Source organism: Scyliorhinus canicula, chromosome 12 (genome assembly GCF_902713615.1).
Source record: "Scyliorhinus canicula chromosome 12, sScyCan1.1, whole genome shotgun sequence".
NCBI classification, from domain to species: domain Eukaryota; kingdom Metazoa; phylum Chordata; class Chondrichthyes; order Carcharhiniformes; family Scyliorhinidae; genus Scyliorhinus; species Scyliorhinus canicula.
In genome coordinates, this window is record NC_052157.1 from 51578617 (window position 1) to 51595130 (window position 16514).

At 53.6% G+C, this 16514-nt stretch overlaps 1 protein-coding gene across 5 annotated transcripts in view; it reads left to right on the forward strand.

Moving 5' to 3' along the window:
* The first annotated feature begins 7900 nt into the window (after nucleotides 1-7900).
* Nucleotides 7901-16514, forward strand: part of ankdd1a (ankyrin repeat and death domain containing 1A) — a 139236-nt gene continuing 130622 nt past the window's right edge. For 3 of the 5 annotated variants that reach the window (XM_038813610.1, XM_038813613.1, XM_038813612.1), the window contains exon 1: nucleotides 7901-7982. In XM_038813610.1, coding sequence (XP_038669538.1) covers nucleotides 7949-7982 — 34 coding nt within the window. In that variant the 5' untranslated portion in view covers nucleotides 7901-7948. Of the gene's footprint in view, nucleotides 7983-13440; nucleotides 13476-16514 lie in introns of those variants that run through there. The other 2 variants (XM_038813614.1, XM_038813611.1) reach the window with 2 other exon arrangements.

Below are 16514 nucleotides of genomic sequence, written 5' to 3' on the forward strand. Positions count from 1 at the left end.
CCTGTTTTCAAGCTTGACCGGTCCAAGCCAGGGTCAGCAACTGTGTTGAAGTCCTCTCCCATGAACAACCTGTGCGAGTCCAGGTCTCATATCTTCCCCAGCATCCTCTTTATAAACTCCACATCATCCCAATTTGGCGCATACACATTTACTAATACCACCTGCACCCCCTCCAGTTTCCCACTGACCATAATGTACCGACCTCCTACATCCAAAACGATTCTATCCACCTCAAGCACCACCCACTTATTGATCAGGATTACGACCCCTCTAGTCTTTGAATCCAGTCCTGTGTGAAAGACCTGACTGACCCAGCCTTCCCTCAATCTAATATGGTCAGTTACTCTAAGGTGCGTCTCCTGCAACATTACCACATACGCCTTCAGTCCTCTAAGATGCGCGAACACATGTGCCCTCTTGACCGGCCCATTTAACCCTCGAACCTTCCAGGTGATCAGCCTAGATGGGGGGCTCTTTGCCCCCCCCCCACTCACTGATCAGCCATCCCTTTCTTTGGACCCGCCTCCAGCCCATGCTCCGCGCCTCCACCGGATCTCCCCCAGGCAGCTTCCACCCCAACCTCCTCTCTGTCCCTTAGTCCAAGTCCCTCCCTCGTCAGCAGAACATTTCCCCCCCTCCCCCCCAGTAACAACAACTCCTTTGATAAGCCAAACATATGCACACCCCCCACTGCGCTTCCGTGAGCTAGCCCGCCCAGCTAGCTTGATGGCTCCCATCCCTGGCGCCGGATAGTCACCCACCTATTGTTCCCTCCCCACATTCCCCCCTGATCATACAAACAGACTTCAACATCAAACAATCCCCACACATTTGCCCGACAGAAAAACACCAAAATCTAAAGAAGCACACCTCCATCCCCCAACAGTGCAAATGAAAACCTGAACTCACTCAGATCTCACAGAATCATACCTAACAGACAATATCCCAGACAGCATTACCGCCATTCCTGGGCATGTCCTGTCTCACCAGCAGGACAGACGAAGCAGAGGCGGCGGCACAGTGGTATACAGTCAGGAGGGAGTCGCTATGGTAGTCCTCAACACCAAATCTGAACCCCATGAAGTCTCATTGCTTCAGGTTAAACATGGGCAAGGAAACCTCCTGCTGATTACCGACCACCATCAGCTGACAAATCAGTACTCCTCCACGTTGAACACCATTTGGAGGAAGCACTGAGGATGGCAAGGGTGCACAATATGCTCTGCGTAGGGGACTTCAAAGTCCATCACCAAGAGAGGCTCGGTAGCAACACCACAGGTCGTACTGGCTGGGCCCTAAAGGACATAGCTGCTGAACTGGGACTGCAATAATTGGTGAGAGAACCAACAAGAGGGAAAAACATACTTGACATCATCCTCACCAACATGCCTGCTGCGGAAGCATCTGTCCACGACAATATCAGTTACCTGCTCAAACAGACTGTGCATCCATGAGTCCACAACATTTAGTTCCCTCAACTAAATCTTTAATATATATATTGTGACTAGCTGACGTCCCAGCATCACTGCCTGTGGTACCCCACCAGTCACTGCCTGCTATTATTCCTACTAAAGAACAAAAACAAAGAAAAGTATAGCTCCAAGCCTGCGCCGACCATGCTGCTCGTCAAAACTAAAATCTTCTACACTTCCAGGGTCCGTATACCTCTATTCCCATCCCATTTATGCATTTGTCAAGATGTCCCTCAAACGTCTTGCACCACCTCCTCCGGCAGCGAGTTCCAGGCACCCACTACCCTCCGTGTAAAAAAGATTACCTCGTACATCTCCTCTAAACCTTTCCCCTCGCACCTTAAACCTATGCCCCCTAGTAATTGACCCCTCTACCCTGGGAAAAAGTCTCTGACTATCCACTCTGTCTATGCCCCTCATAGTATTGTAGACCTCTATCAGGTCACCCCTCAACCTCCTTCGTTCAGTGAGATCAAACCAAGTTTATTCAACCTTTCCTCATAGCTAATGCCCTCCATACCAGGCAACATCCTGGTAAATCTCTTCTGCACCCTTTCTAAAGCCTCCACATCCTTCTGGCAGTGTGGCGACAAGAATTGAACACTATACTCCAAGTGTGGCCTCACTAAAGTTCTATACACCTGCAACCTGACTTGCCAATTTTTATATTCAATGCCCCGGCCGATGAAGGCAAGCATGCCGTATGGCTTCTTGACTACCTTCTCCACCTTGTGTTGCCCCTTTCAGTGACCTGTGGACTTGTACACCAAGATCACTCTGACTGTCAATGCTCTTGAGGGTTCTACCATTTACTGTATATATACTCTTTGTTTCCCATCTGTCAACCAGATTGTTATCCATCTCAATACACCACGCACTTTAATTTAACATGCTAATCTCCTATGTGACACTTTGTTGGAAACCTTCTGAAAGTCCAAGTAAACCACATCCACTGGCTGCACCTCGTCAATTCTATTAGTTACATCCTCGAAGAATTGCAGTAGAATTGTCAAATGTGATTTTCCTTTTGTAAATCCTTGCTGATTCTGTCCGATCCTGCCACTGTTGTCCAAGTGTTCTGTTATAAAATCTTTTATAATGGACTCGAACATTTTTCCCATGACCGATGTCAGGCTGACTAGTCTATTATTTCCTGCTTTCTCTCTACCTCTATTATTAGTGGGCTTGATGTGGAGATGCCGGCGTTGGACTGGGGTGGGCACAGTAAGAAGTCTTACAACACCAGGGTAAAGTCCAACAGATTTATTTTGAATCATTAGCTTTCGGAGCGCAGCTTCTTCCTCAGGGGAATGATTAAATAGTGGGGTTATACTAGTCATGTTCCAGAGTCTGTAGAATCTTGGAGGAAGTTCACCAATGCATCCATTATTTCTAGAGCCACTTCCTTAAGTACTCTGGGATGTAAATTATCATGCCTTGGGATTTATCAGCCTTCAGTTCCATCAATTTCCCCAGCACCATTTCTCTACTAATGCTGATCTCCTTCCATTTTTCAAACTGTGGGTCACGATGCGTGGTGGGTGATGGGCAGGACACTTTAGCATGGCCAATCATCCTAAACTGCACATCTTTGGACTGTGTGAGGAAACCGAAGCACCCGGAGGAAACCCACCCAGACACAGGGAGAATGTGCGAACGCCACACAGGTGGTCACCCAAGGCGAGAGTTGAATTCGGGTCCTTTGCGCTGTGAGGTAGCATTGCTAACCACTGTGCCACCGTGCCGTCCACTACCTATTGGACAGAATCATACATCAGAATCTGCTGGAGAGCACTGCACAGGAGAGTCAAGGGCAGTGAAAGTGTTAGCTCTGACAGAGTTCCATGGCGTCCGGTGAGCAGCCTACAAACAAGAAACTTAACTCGGGAAGAAAGCAGTACAAAGATGAGGCATGGTTTTGTCATTTGCACCAATGCAAATAAGGATGCAAAGCCCATGTGTGCTATATGTACTGGCAAAGTACTGGCAAATGAGAGAAGATGTTTCAGATTTTGAAAGAGAAGTGGTGGGTGAAAAATTTGTTTTGAGGTTCAGACCCCAGAGTCATTTATTAACCTAGAGCTGACTCCAAATTAAAAGACTACGTTGTTGTAGCCGGCCTGTAATACCACATTAACAACATCCAAAAAATCCATGAGGCTGTCAGCATTCTGGTGTACCATCTTCCAGGAGTATCCAGCGCTGAACAAAATAGGTATTTTGTTGCCCTTCATGACGACCTCCATGTGAGAGGTTGGATTTTCTGTTTTCATAAAGATGAAGACCGCATATAGGAATTGGCTGAAGTCTGCACCTGCGCATTGCCCTCTGCTCCTTTGCATCTGATTCAAGTGAGATCGTGAGGACCAAGCAGGCTCCACTTTTGCATTAAAGGTAAGCGAATGTGGCGTGTGTTGCGCAGGTTGGTCGGCGTGTGTCACAAAGGTCAGTGAACGTTGGTAGCGAAGGCCGGAAGGCGTGGGTCCCGAAGGTCAATCAGTTGGCAAAAGTGTATCCTTGGAACAAAAGTTTGAAAAACACTGCTCTAAACTCTGTGTTCTTCAACATTCCTGGCACGTTATTTGTGTCCTCTTTTGTGAAGACAGAACCAAAGTATGTATTCAGTTGGTCAGCCGTTTCTTTGTCCCCCATTATAGCTTTTATTCTTTCTGACTTTAAGGGACCTTTAAGGGACCGTTTTTGTCCAATGTGTACAGGAGGGTTTCCTGATGCAGTATGTAGATAGGCCAACAAGAGGCGAGGACGTATTGGATTTGGTACTGGGTAATGAACCAGGACAGGTGTTAGATTTGGAGGTAGGTGAGCATTTTGGTGATAGTGACCACAACTCGATTACGTTTACTTTAGCGATGGAAAGGGATAGGTATAAACCGCAGGGCAAGAGTTATTGCTGGGGGAAAGGCAATTATGATGCGATGAGGCAAGACTTAGGATGCATCGCGTGGAGAGGAAAACTGCAGGGGATGGACACAATGGAAATGTGGAGCATGTTCAGGGAACAGCTACTGCGTGTCCTTGATAAGTATGTACCTGTTAGGCAGGGAGGAAGTGGTCGAGTGAGGGAACCATGGGTTACTAAAGCAGTTGAAACACTTGTCAAGAGGAAGAAGGAGGCTTATGTGAAGATGAGACGTGATGGTTCAGTTGGGTCGCTTGAGAGTTACAAGTTAGCTAGGAAGGCTCTAAAGAGAGAGCTAAGGAGAGCCAAGCGAGGACATGAGAAGTCTTTGGCAGGTAGGATCAAGGATAACCCTAAAGCTTTCTATAGGTATGTCAGGAATAAAAGAATGACTAAGGTAAGAGTAGGGCCAGTCAAGGACAGTAGTCGGAAGTTGTGCGTAGAGTCCGAGGAGATAGGAAAGGTGCTAAATGAGTATTTTTTGTCAGTATTCACACAGGAAAAAGACAAAGTTGTCGAGGAGAATACTGAGATACAGGCTACTAGACTAGAAGGGCTTGAGGTTCATAAGGAGGAGGTGTTAGCGATTCTGGAAAGTGTGAAAATAGATAAGTCCCCTGGGCCGGATGGGATTTATCCTAGGATTCTCTGGGAAGCTAGGGAGGAGATTGCTGAGCCTTTGGCTTTGATCTTTAAGTCATCTTTGTCTACAGGAATAGTGCCAGAGGACTGGAGGATAGCAAATGTTGTCCCCTTGTACAAGAAGGGGAGTAGAGATAACCCCGGTAACTATAGACCAGTGAGCCTTACTTCTGTTGTGGGAAAAGTCTTGGAAAGGTTTATAAGAGATAGGATGTATAATCATCTGGAAAGGAATAATTTGATTAGAGATAGTCAACATGGTTTTGTGAAGGGTAGGTCGTGCCTCACAAACCTCATTGAGTTCTTCGAGAAGGTGACCAAACAGGTGGATGAGGGTAAAGCAGTTGATGTGGTGTATATGGATTTCAGTAAAGCGTTTGATAAGGTTCCCCACGGTAGGCTATTGCAGAAAATACAGAGGCATGGGATTCAGGGTGATTTAGCAGTTTGGATCAGAAATTGGCTAGCTGATAGAAGACAAAGAGTGGTGGTTGATGGGAAATGCTCTGACTGGTGTCCAGTTACTAGTGGTGTTCCACAAGGATCTGTTTTGGGGCCGTTGCTGTTTGTCATTTTTATAAATGATCTGGAGGAGGGCGTAGAAGGATGGGTGAGTAAATTTGTAGACACTAAAGTCGGTGGAGTTGTGGACAGTGCAGGATGTTACAAGTTACAGAGGGACATAGATAAGCTGCAGAGCTGGGCTGACAGGTGGCAAATGGAGTTTAATGCAGAAAAGTGTGAGGTGATTCATTTTGGAAGGAATAACAGGAAGGCAGAGTACTGGGCTAGTGGTAAAATTCTTGGTAGTGTGGACGAGCAGAGAGATCTCGGTGTCCATGTCCATAGATCCCTGAAAGTTGCCACCCAGGTTGAGAGGGTTGTTAAGAAGGCATACGGTGTGTTAGCTTTTATTGGTAGAGGAATTGAGTTTCGGAGCCATGAGGCCATGTTGCAGTTGTACAAAACTCTGGTGCGGCTGCATTTGGAGTATTGTGTGCAGTTCTGGTCGCCACATTATAGGAAGGATGTGGAAGCATTGGAAAGGGTACAGAGGAGATTTACAAGAATGTTGCCTGGTATGGAGGGAAGATCATATGAGGAAAGGCTGAAGGACTTGAGGCTGTTTTCGTTAGAGAGAAGAAGGTTAAGAGGGGACTTAATTGAGGCATACAAGATGATCAGAGGATTAGATAGGGTGGACATCGAGAGCCTTTTTCCTCGGATGGTGATGTCCAGCACGAGGAGACATAGCTTTAAATTGAGGGGAGATAGATATAGGACAGATGTCAGAGGTAGGTTCTTTACTCAGAGAGTAGTAAGGGCGTGGAATGCCCTGCCTGCAACAGTAGTGGACTCGCCAACGCTAAACGCATTCAAATGGTCATTGGATAGGCATATGGACGATAAGGGAATAGTGTAGAGGGACTTTAGAGGGGTTTCACAGGACAGTGCAACATCGTGGGCCGAAGGGCCTGTACTGCGCTGTAATGTTCTATGACCTACATTTGTCATCACCAATCTTTTTCACTTCACATACCGATAGAAGTTGTTATAGTCAGTTTTAAGCTTACCCTCGTACTCTATTTTTCCTTTCTTAATCAATCCCTTTGTCATCCTTAGCTGAATTCTAAACTGCTCCCAATCCTCATGTCTGTTGTTTTTTTCAGACCAATATGTATGCCTCTTCCTTGGAAATAATAATATCTCTAATTTTCCATGTAAGCCATGGTGTGGCCACCTGTGATGAATATGGGATTTTAGATATATTGGATTATAAACATTTGACAATTTAAGGGTTAGGAGCCTGGGTTGGAATGTGTTTGACTGCAGTAGTCATGTTTTTAAAAGAACCTTGGGCGCGATTCTCCGCTGCCCACGACGGGTCGGAGAATAGCGGGAGGGTGTCCCCGACATTTTTCACGCCCTCCCGCTATTCTCCCCCCCCCCCCCACGGCCGCCCCACGACACGAATAGCTGCTCGCCGTATTTTACGTGGAGGGGAGGAGATTCTGGGTGGGGGGGGGGGGTGTCTGGGGGGTAAAGTGTCTGGTGGGGAATGTCTGGGGGGCAGAGTGTATCTGGGGGGTGGGGGGGAAGTCTGGGGGGGGTGGAATCTGGGGGGGCGGGAGTCGGGGGGGGGGGAGTCTGGGGGTAGGAGGTCCAAGGGGGGAGGGGATGGATGGATTGGGGGGGCTGGATGGGGGGAGATGGTCTGGGTGTAAATGGTGTGTCAGGAATGGGGGTGTGAATTGGGGAGCCCGGATTGTGCTTTGGTTGGGAGAGTTGGGGGGTGTCCAGCCAGGCAGTGTCTGGGTAGGGGGATCTTTGGGGGGGGCAGTGTTAGTCTCTGCGCCCCCCTGCCGAACCTCGTCCCCCCTCCCCACACCACCACCCCCACACACACATCCCCCCACAAACAAACCCCCACACACATATGCACCCCCCCACACACAACCACCCCACCCCCCCCGACACACACACTCCCCCCCAGACACACACTCCCCCCGACACACACACTCCCCCCCCAGACACACACACTCCCCCCCTGACACACACTCCCCCCCAGACACACACACTCCCCCCCCACCCACCCCACACACACACACTCCCCCCCCCAGACAAACACACCCCCCCAAACACACACACTCCCCCCCCAGATACACACTCCCCCCCCGACACACACACTCCCCCCCCAGACACACACACACTCCCCCCCGACACACACACTCCCCCCCCGACACACACACTCCCCCCCCCCCCAGACACACACACGCACTGCCTCCCCCCGACACACACACGCACCCCCCCCCCCCCCCCCACACACACCCCAACACACACAACCGCCCCCCCCCCCCCCCCCCATATTGAGGCTCCGCCCCGAGCGCGCGGCAGCTGCTGAGAGGGAAAGAGAATGGCGGAGGATTGTGTGTCTGAGGGAGAGAACCGTGAGTAACAAGGGGGTGAGGGATCGAGAGATGGGATGAGGGAGAGTCTGTCAGGGAGAACTGGATGAGGGAAGAGGGGGGGGGGGTGGATGAGGGAAAGGGGGGGGGGTGGATGAGGGAAAGGGGGGGGGGTGGATGAGGGAAAGGGGGGGGGGGTGGATGAGGGAAAGGGGGGGGGGTGGATGAGGGGAAAGGGGGGGGGTGGATGAGGGAAAGGGGGGGGGTGGATGAGGGAAAGGGGGGGGGGGTAGATGAGGGAAAGGGGGGGGGTAGATGAGGGAGAGGGGGGGGTGGATGAGGGAAAGGGGGGGGTGGATGAGGGAAGGGGGGGTGGATGAGGGAAAGGGGGGGGGTGGATGAGGGAAAGGGGGGGGGTGGATGAGGGAAAGGGGGGGGGGATGAGGGAAAGGGGGGGGGTGGATGAGGGAAAGGGGGGGGTGGATGAGGGAAAGGGGGGGGGTGGATGAGGGAAAGGGGGGGGGTGGATGAGGGAAAGGGGGGGGGTGGATGAGGGAAAGGGGGGGTGGATGAGGGAAAAGGGGGGGGTGGATGAGGGAAAGGGGGGGGGGGGATGAGGGAAAGGGGGGGGGTGGATGAGGGAAAGGGGGGGTGGGGAGGGGTGGATAGGGAAGGGGGGGGGGGTGGATGAGGGAGAGGGGGGAGTGGATGAGGGAGGGGGGGGGGTGGATGAGGGAGAGGGGGGATGAGGGAGAGGGGGGAGTGGATGAGGGAGAGGGGGGGGAGTGGATGAGGGAGAGGGGGGAGTGGATGAGGGAGAGGGGGTGGATGAGGGGGGGGGGTGATGAGGGAGAGGGGGGGGTGGATGAGGGAGGGGGGGGGATGAGGGAAAGGGGTGGGTGGGGGGGGATGAGGAAAGGGTGGTGGGGGGGGATGAGGGAAAGGGGGTGGGGGGGGGTGAGGGAAAGGGGGTGGGTGGGGGGGATGAGGGAAAGGGGGTGGGTGGGGATGAGGGAAAGGGGGTGGGGGGATGAGGGAAAGGGGGGGGGGGGGGGGATGAGGGAAAGGGGTGGGGGGGGGGATGAGGGAAAGGGGGTGAGGGGGGGGATGAGGGAAAGGGGGTGGTGGGGGGATGGGGAAAGGGGTGGGGGGGGGGATGAGGGAAGGGGGGGGGGATGAGGGAAAGGGGGTGGGGGGGATGAGGGAAAGGGGGTTGGGGGGGGATGAGGGAAAGGGGGGGGGTGGGGGGGATGAGGGAAAGGGGGTGGTGGGGGGGGATGAGGGAAAGGGGGGGGGGGGGGGGGATGAGGGAAAGGGGGTGGGTGGGGGGGGGATGAGGGAAAGGGTTGAGGGGGATGAGGGAATTGGTTGAGGGGATGAGGGAAAGGGTTGAGGGGGGGATGAGGGAAAGGGGGTTGAGGGGGGGATGAGGGAAAGGGGGTTGAGGGGGGGATGAGGGAAAGGGTTGAGGGGGGATGAGGGAAAGGGTTGAGGGGATGAGGGAAAGGGTTGAGGGGGGAATGAGGGAAAGGGGGTTGAGGGGGGGATGAGGGAAAGGGGGTTGGGGGGTGAGGGAAAGGGGGTTGAGGGGGGATGAGGGAAAGGGGGTTGAGGGGGGATGAGGGAAAGGGGGTTGAGGGAGGGGGGGATGAGGGAAAGGGGGTTGAGGGGGATGAGGGAAAGGGGGTTGAGGGGGATGAGGGAAAGGGGGATGAGGGAAAGGGGGTGAGGGGGGAAAGGGGGTTGAGGGGGGAAAGGGGGTCGAGGGGGGAAAGGGGGTCGAGGGGGGTCAAAGGGGGTTGGGGGGATGAGAGAGGAAGGGGGATGAGGGAGGGGTGGAGGGGGGATGAGGGAGGGAGGGGTGGAGGGGGGAGGAGGGAGGGGGGTGGAGGGGGGATGAGGGGGGGATGAGGGAGGGAGGGGATGAGGGAGGGGTGGAGGGGGGATGAGGGAGGGAGGGGTGGAGGGGGGATGAGGGAGGGGTGGAGGGGGGATGAGGGAGGGAGGGGGGGAGGGGGGATGAGGGAGGGAGGGGTGGAGGGGGGATGAGGGAGGGAGGGGTGGAGGGGGGATGAGGGAGGGAGGGAGGGGTGGAGGGGGGATGAGGGAGGGAGGGGTGGAGGGGGGATGAGGGAGGGGTGGAGGGGGATGAGGGAGGGAGGGGGGGAGGGGGGATGAGGGAGGGAGGGGTGGAGGGGGGATGAGGGAGGGAGGGGTGGAGGGGGGATGAGGGAGGCAGGGGGGAGGGGTGGAGGGGGATGAGGAAGGGGTGGGGAGGGGGATGGAGGTGGGGGAGGGGGATGAGGGAGGGGGAGAGGGGGGATGAGTGAGAGGGGGATGGGGGAGGGGGATGAGGGAGGGGGTGAGGGAGGGGGAGGGGGGATGAGGGAGGGGTGGAGGGGGGATGAGGGAGGGGGGATGAGGGAGGGGGGAGGGGGGATGAGGGTGGGGGGATGAGGGAGGGGGATGAGGGAGGGGGTGAGGGAGGTAGGATGAGGGGGTGAGGGATTGACGAATGTAAGGGAGAGGGTGAGGGATTGAGTTGGCGAGAGAAGAGGGAGGGGGGTGAGGAAATGGTGCAGGGAAATGAAGAGGGGGCCGAGGGAATGAGGGAGAAGGGATGGGGAGAGGAGTTGAGGGAATGGAGCAGGGGAATGAAGAGATTGGGTCGAGGGAATGAGGGAGAGTGGTTGAGGGAGGGGGTGAATCAATGAGGGATGAGGAATTGAGGGAAAGGGGACAAGGAATTGAGGGGACGAGGGATTGAGGGAGGGGGCAAGAGATTGAAGGAGGCGGCAAGGGATTGAGGGAGGGTGTGAGGGATTGAGGAAGGGGGCGAGGGATTGAGGAAGGGGGCGAGGGATTGAGGAAGGGAGCAAGGGATTGAGGAAGGGGGCGAGGGATTGAGGAAGGAGACGATGGCTCGAGAGAGAGGGTGAGGCAATGGATTGGGGGTGTGAGGGTTTGAGGGGTTAATAATGTGGGAGTGAGGGACTGGGGGAGTTTGGGGCTTGGGGCTGGGAGGAAGTGGTGGTAGGGCAGGTGAAGGTGAGGGCCTGGGGGATTGGGGAAAGGGTGATGGGCTGGTGGATGGGGTGAAGGATTGGGAGGTGGTGGTGGGGGAGAGGGTGAGGGGCCAATGGGGGTTGGTGGGACAGGGGGACGCTAACGGCCAGGGACTTTTACATAGGGAACAGACGCGCGACCCTGGACTACTGACGGAAGAACTGGAGCTACTGACAGGGCAGGAACTCCGGCACCTACAAATCAAATACTTTCTCCCCAAAGAGACGGCAAGGTACCATGGGCCCCGAGAGACATTCTGCTGGAGGAGCTAAAGAACGTGGACAGTAAGGAGAGGGGGAACTGTGGGGAGGCATCTACAGACAATTTCTGGAAAGGGCGAGGGCACCACTGGACGGAGCTAGGCAAAAATGAGAGGATGAACTCGGGAAGGAAGTGGGTTGGGTCTCTGGAGTGAAGCACTGATTAGGGCCAGCTCTACTTCCTCCTGCACAAGGAAGTTTAAGGTGGTGCACTCCGTCCCCGGTAACGGAGTGGGGAGATCCCCTTAACGAAGGGAACCCTCATAATATAAAAACCCCAACCTGTGTGCAGATCGAGGAGGGAGATCGTTCGGGGAGTGGAGATTTATTGTGTACCAAGAATAAATCAGTATTGTATCCTGCCTACCGTTCCATGTGTATTCACTCCGCACGGATTCTACAGATAGCCTTCGATCACAGGAGGATATATACCGGCTGGTCAGATGGGCTGATCAGTGGCAAATGGAATTCAATCCAGACGTCATGCACTTGGGCAGACAAACAAGGCAAGGGAATACATGATAAATGGCAGGACCCTGGGAAGCACAGATGATCAGAGGAACCTTGGTGTCGGTCCCTTAAGTTATCAGAGCAAATGGATACTGCGGTTAAGGGATATGATGACTTCCGGTGGCGGCCATGGTGTGAGTGCTCACACATTTGACAGCTCCCACTCGAGGCTGTTTTTTTGGACCTTTTCCCCCACTTGTAGGGTGGATGTTTTGTAGAAAAGAGGTGTAGGACTGACTGGTAAAAAGTTTAACTCCACTGATGGGGCTGGTGGATGGATCCACGGACCAGAGGTGGGCCGAGAAGAAGGAAGCAGTTGGAGCAAGATAATCTTTGTGTGCCAAAGGTCAAGATGGCGGAGGGTAAAGGGTCTGCTTTGCCTGCCCAATGGTCAATGAAGCAACTGGTGGACCTTTTAACTGAAAAGTTTAGCCAACAGAGGAGGGAGGCCCAGGAGGACCTAGCCAAGGCGGTAGAGCCATTGAAAGAGTGAATCGACAGGATGGAGCAGAGGCTGGAGTCCCAGGGGCCAGGCCATTCGGAAAGTGGAGGAGGTGGTGGGAGAGCACAAGGAGCAGCTTGCCTCGTTGGCGGCCGAGATAGATTTGATGCCTATGCCAATGACCTCTTGCTGTATGTTTCAGATCCGTTGGAGAGTATGGGGAGTATTATGGGCCTGCTGCGGAGGTTTGAAGGCTTCTCCGGGTACAAACTGAATGTAGGGAAAAGCGAGGTATTCCCGGTGAATGAGCTGGCACAGCTGGATAATTTAGGGGGGTTGCCATTTACGGAAGTGAGGTATAGAGGTTATATTTGTGGGCAGCACAGTAGCTTAAGTGGATAGCACTGTGGCTTCACAGCTCCAGGGTCCCAGGTTCGATTCCCCACGGGGTCACTGCCTGTGTGGAGTCTGCACGTTCTCCCCGTGTCTGCGTGTGTTTCCTCCAGTGCTCCGGTTTCCTCCCACAGTCCAAAGACGTGCAGGTTAGGTGGATTGGCCATGCTAAATTGCTCTTAGTGTAAAAAAGGTTAGGATGGGTTATTGGATTACGGGGATAGGGTGAAAGTGAGAGCTTAAGTGGGTCGGTGCAGACTCGATGGGCTGAATGGCCTCGTTCTGCACTGTACTGTGTGTATAGGTTTCGTTATTTGGGGATTCAGGTAGCGAGGGAATGGACGGGGCTCCATAAGTGAAACTTAACAAAGCTGGTGGAGGAGGCTAGGGAGGATCTTAAGAGGTGGGATGCACTGCACTTAACGTTGGCGGGGAGGGTCCAAGTGGTGAAAATAAATATTCTACCGAGGTTCTTGCTTATCTTTCAAGCTCTCCCGATCTTTATATCAAAGGCCTTTTTTTAAAAAGTGGACTCGATCATTTATGACTTTGTATGGGCGGGGAAGGTGCCGAGAGTGGGGAGAACCCTGCAACAGAGGCAGAGGCCTGGACTCGCACCAACTAATTATGGGGGGGGGGACGGACTTTAACACGCTCATTGATCCAAGGTTGGACCGGTTGAGCCCGAGGTCGGGGAGGGTGTTGGCAGTGGCGAAGGAGCTGAAGGGATTCGTGGAGCACATGGGAGGGGGGGGGGGGGGGGGGGGGGGAGGCGACCCGTGGAGGTTTGGGAGGGCGAATGAGTTTTCGTAATTCGTACTTCTCACATGTGCAGAGGTATGCTGTCGGATTGATTATTTTGCGGTAAGTAAGACATTATTGACGGGGATGGTCGACTCGGTGTCAGACCACGTGCCGCATTGGGTGGACTTGGAAGTGGACCGGTAGGGGGGGGGGGGGAAGAGAGCCCAGCGGCTAGTGCCCACAGTGGAGGCTAGAAGTAGGATTGCTGGCGAATGAGGAGGTATGTGAGTGGGTGAGGGCTGCCATTCGGGGGTTTGTGGAACTCAATGACACAGGGGAGGTCTCAGCCACCACGCTGCGGGAGGAGAGGTTTATATCAATCCGGGCACAGAGGGAGAAGGAGAAGCGAGCAAAGCTGGCAAGGCTGGTAGATGAGATTCTGCGGGTGGACAGGAGATATTCGATGGCCCCAGAGACAGTATTCTTGAAGCAGAGGTAGAAGCTTGAGATGGATTTCGGCTTGGTGTTCCACGGGGAAGGCAGTAGGAGAGTTGCAGAGAGCCAGAGGGGCAGTGTATGAGTACAGGAAGAAGGCTAGTAGGATGCTGGCCCACCAACTCAGGAAGCAGGAGGCAGCGAAGGAGATTGGTACGGGTGAAGGACGGTAGGGATGTAGTGGTATTGGCCACCCCCACCCCCCAACCGTGTTATCGCAGGCCTCAACATCTTTAATTTTGAAGATGGATAAGGATCCAAACAGTGTGGGTCCTACCGCCCGATATCACTGCTGAATGTGGATGCCAAGTTGTTGTCTAAGATCTTGGCCTCGCAGATTGAGGGGGTGATAGAATAAGAGCAAACGGGTTTGTTAAGGGGAGGCATCTGTCGGCTAACATTGAATGTTACAATGCTGCCCTCGGAGGGACGGAATGTGGAGGTGGCAATCGCTATGGATGCGGAGAAGGTTTTTGATTGGGTAGAATGGGAATATTTCTGGGAGGTACTGGGATGGTTTATGTTCGGGCAGGGGTTTGTGGATTGGGTCCGACTGTTGTATCGGGCTCCTTCGACAAGTGTAAGGACGAACCGGGTGAGTTTGGGGTATTTTACACTACTGTGGGACTTGGCAGGGATGCCCACTCTCCCCATTGGTCTTTGCCTGGGCGATAGTGCCGCTGGCAATGGTGCTTAGAGCGTCAAGGGATTGGCAGGGGTTAGGGCCGGGGGTTTGGGGGGGGGGGGGGGGGGGGGGCGTTGGAGCATAGGGTCTCGCTATCGCTATATGCAGACGATCTGTTACTCTACATATCGGACCCATTGGAAATTATTGGAGGTATCATGGCCTTTTTGGTGAATTTGGACAGTTCCATGGGTGTAAGTTAAATATGGGGAAGAATGAGGTCTTTCGAATCCAGGCATGGAGGCAGGACAGGTTAGGTGAGCTGCTGTTTAAGATAGTGGGCAGGTATCTGGGCATCCAGGTGGTGCGGAGATGGGAACAATTACATCAATTGAATTTGGCCCGGTTGGTGGAGCAATTGAAGGGGGATTTTAAGAGGTGGGACATGCTCCTGTTGTCATTGGCAGGGAGGGTGTAGTCCGTGAAGATGACGATACTCCCGAGGTTTTTATTTGTGTTTCAGGACCGTCCGATTTTAATTTCAAAGGCCTTTTTAAGGAAGATCAATTAATTGATCTTGAGGTTTGTGTGGACGGGGAAAGCTCCTCGGGTGGAGAAGGTGCTGTTGGAGTGGGGGCGTGGGAGGGGGGGGGGGGGGGTGCGTGGTGTGGGTTGGTCTTGCCAAATTTAATGAACTATTACTGGGCAGTAAATATGGCCATGGTAAGGAGGTGGGGGAGGGGTCGGTATGGGAGCGGATGGAGGCAGCCCCGTGTAAGGGCATTAGCTTGGGAGAACTTGACGGCGCCTCTGCTGTTCTCGCTGGCCAGGTACTCCATAAGTCCGGTGGTGGTGGAAGGCCTGAGGGTATGGGGACAGTGGCGGCAGCACCTGAGGCTGTAGGGGCCTCGGTTTGGGCTCCGATTTGTGGGAATCACAAGTTTGTTCCAGGGGGGCTTGATGCGAAGTTCTGGGGGTGGGTGGGGTTTGAGTGGTTTGGGGACCTGTTTGTGGGGGCAGCTTTTCAAGCTTGGAGGGGTTGGTAGGGGAGTATGATCTTCCCAGCGGGAATGCCGTTATCAATCGGGTCACAGATTACAAAAGCAGGGAGGTCACAGGAGGTCATGTTAGAGTTGTATAGAACTTTGGTAAGGCCACAGCTAGAGCACTGTGTGCAATTCTGGTCCCCACATAGAATTACATACATTTACAGTGCAGAAGGAGGCCATTCAGCCCATCAAGTCTGCACCGGCCCTTTTGGAAAGAGCACCCCACTTAAGCCCACACCTCCACCCTATCCCCGTAACCCAGTAACCCCACCTAATCTTTTTGGACACTAAGGGCAATTTAGCATAGCCAATCCACGTAACCTGCACATCTTTGGACTGTGGGAGGAAACCGGAGCACCCGGAGGAAACCCACGGAGACACAGGGAGAACGTGCAGATTTCGCACATTCAGTGACCCAAGGTGGGAATTGAACCTGGGACCCTGGCGTTGTGAAGCAACCATGCTAACCACTGTGCTACTGTGCTGCCCATAGGATGTCATTACACTGGAGGGGGTGCAGAGGAGAATCATCAGGATGTTGCCTGGGATGGAGCATTTCAGTTATGAAGAGAGGTTGGATAGGCTTGAGTTGTTTTCACTGGAGCAGAGAAGACTGAGGGGTGACCTGATCGAGGTGTACAGATTATGAGGGGCATGGACAGGGTGGATAGGGAGCAGCTGTTCCCCTTAGTTGAAGGGTCAGTCACGAGGAGACACAAGTTCAAGGTGAGGGGCAGGAGGTTCAGGGGAGGATTGGAGATCCTTACCCAGAGGCTGGTGATGGTCTGGAATGCACTGCCTGGGAGGGTGGTAGAGGCGGGTTGCCTCACATACTTTAAAACGTACCTGGATGAGCACTTGGCACTTCATAATACTCAAGGCTATGGGCCAAATGCTGGCAAATGTGATTGGGGGGCAGGTCAGGTGTCGTTCATGCATCGGTACAGACTCTTCTACACTATTATTCTGGGATTCTGGGTTTTGGTACTT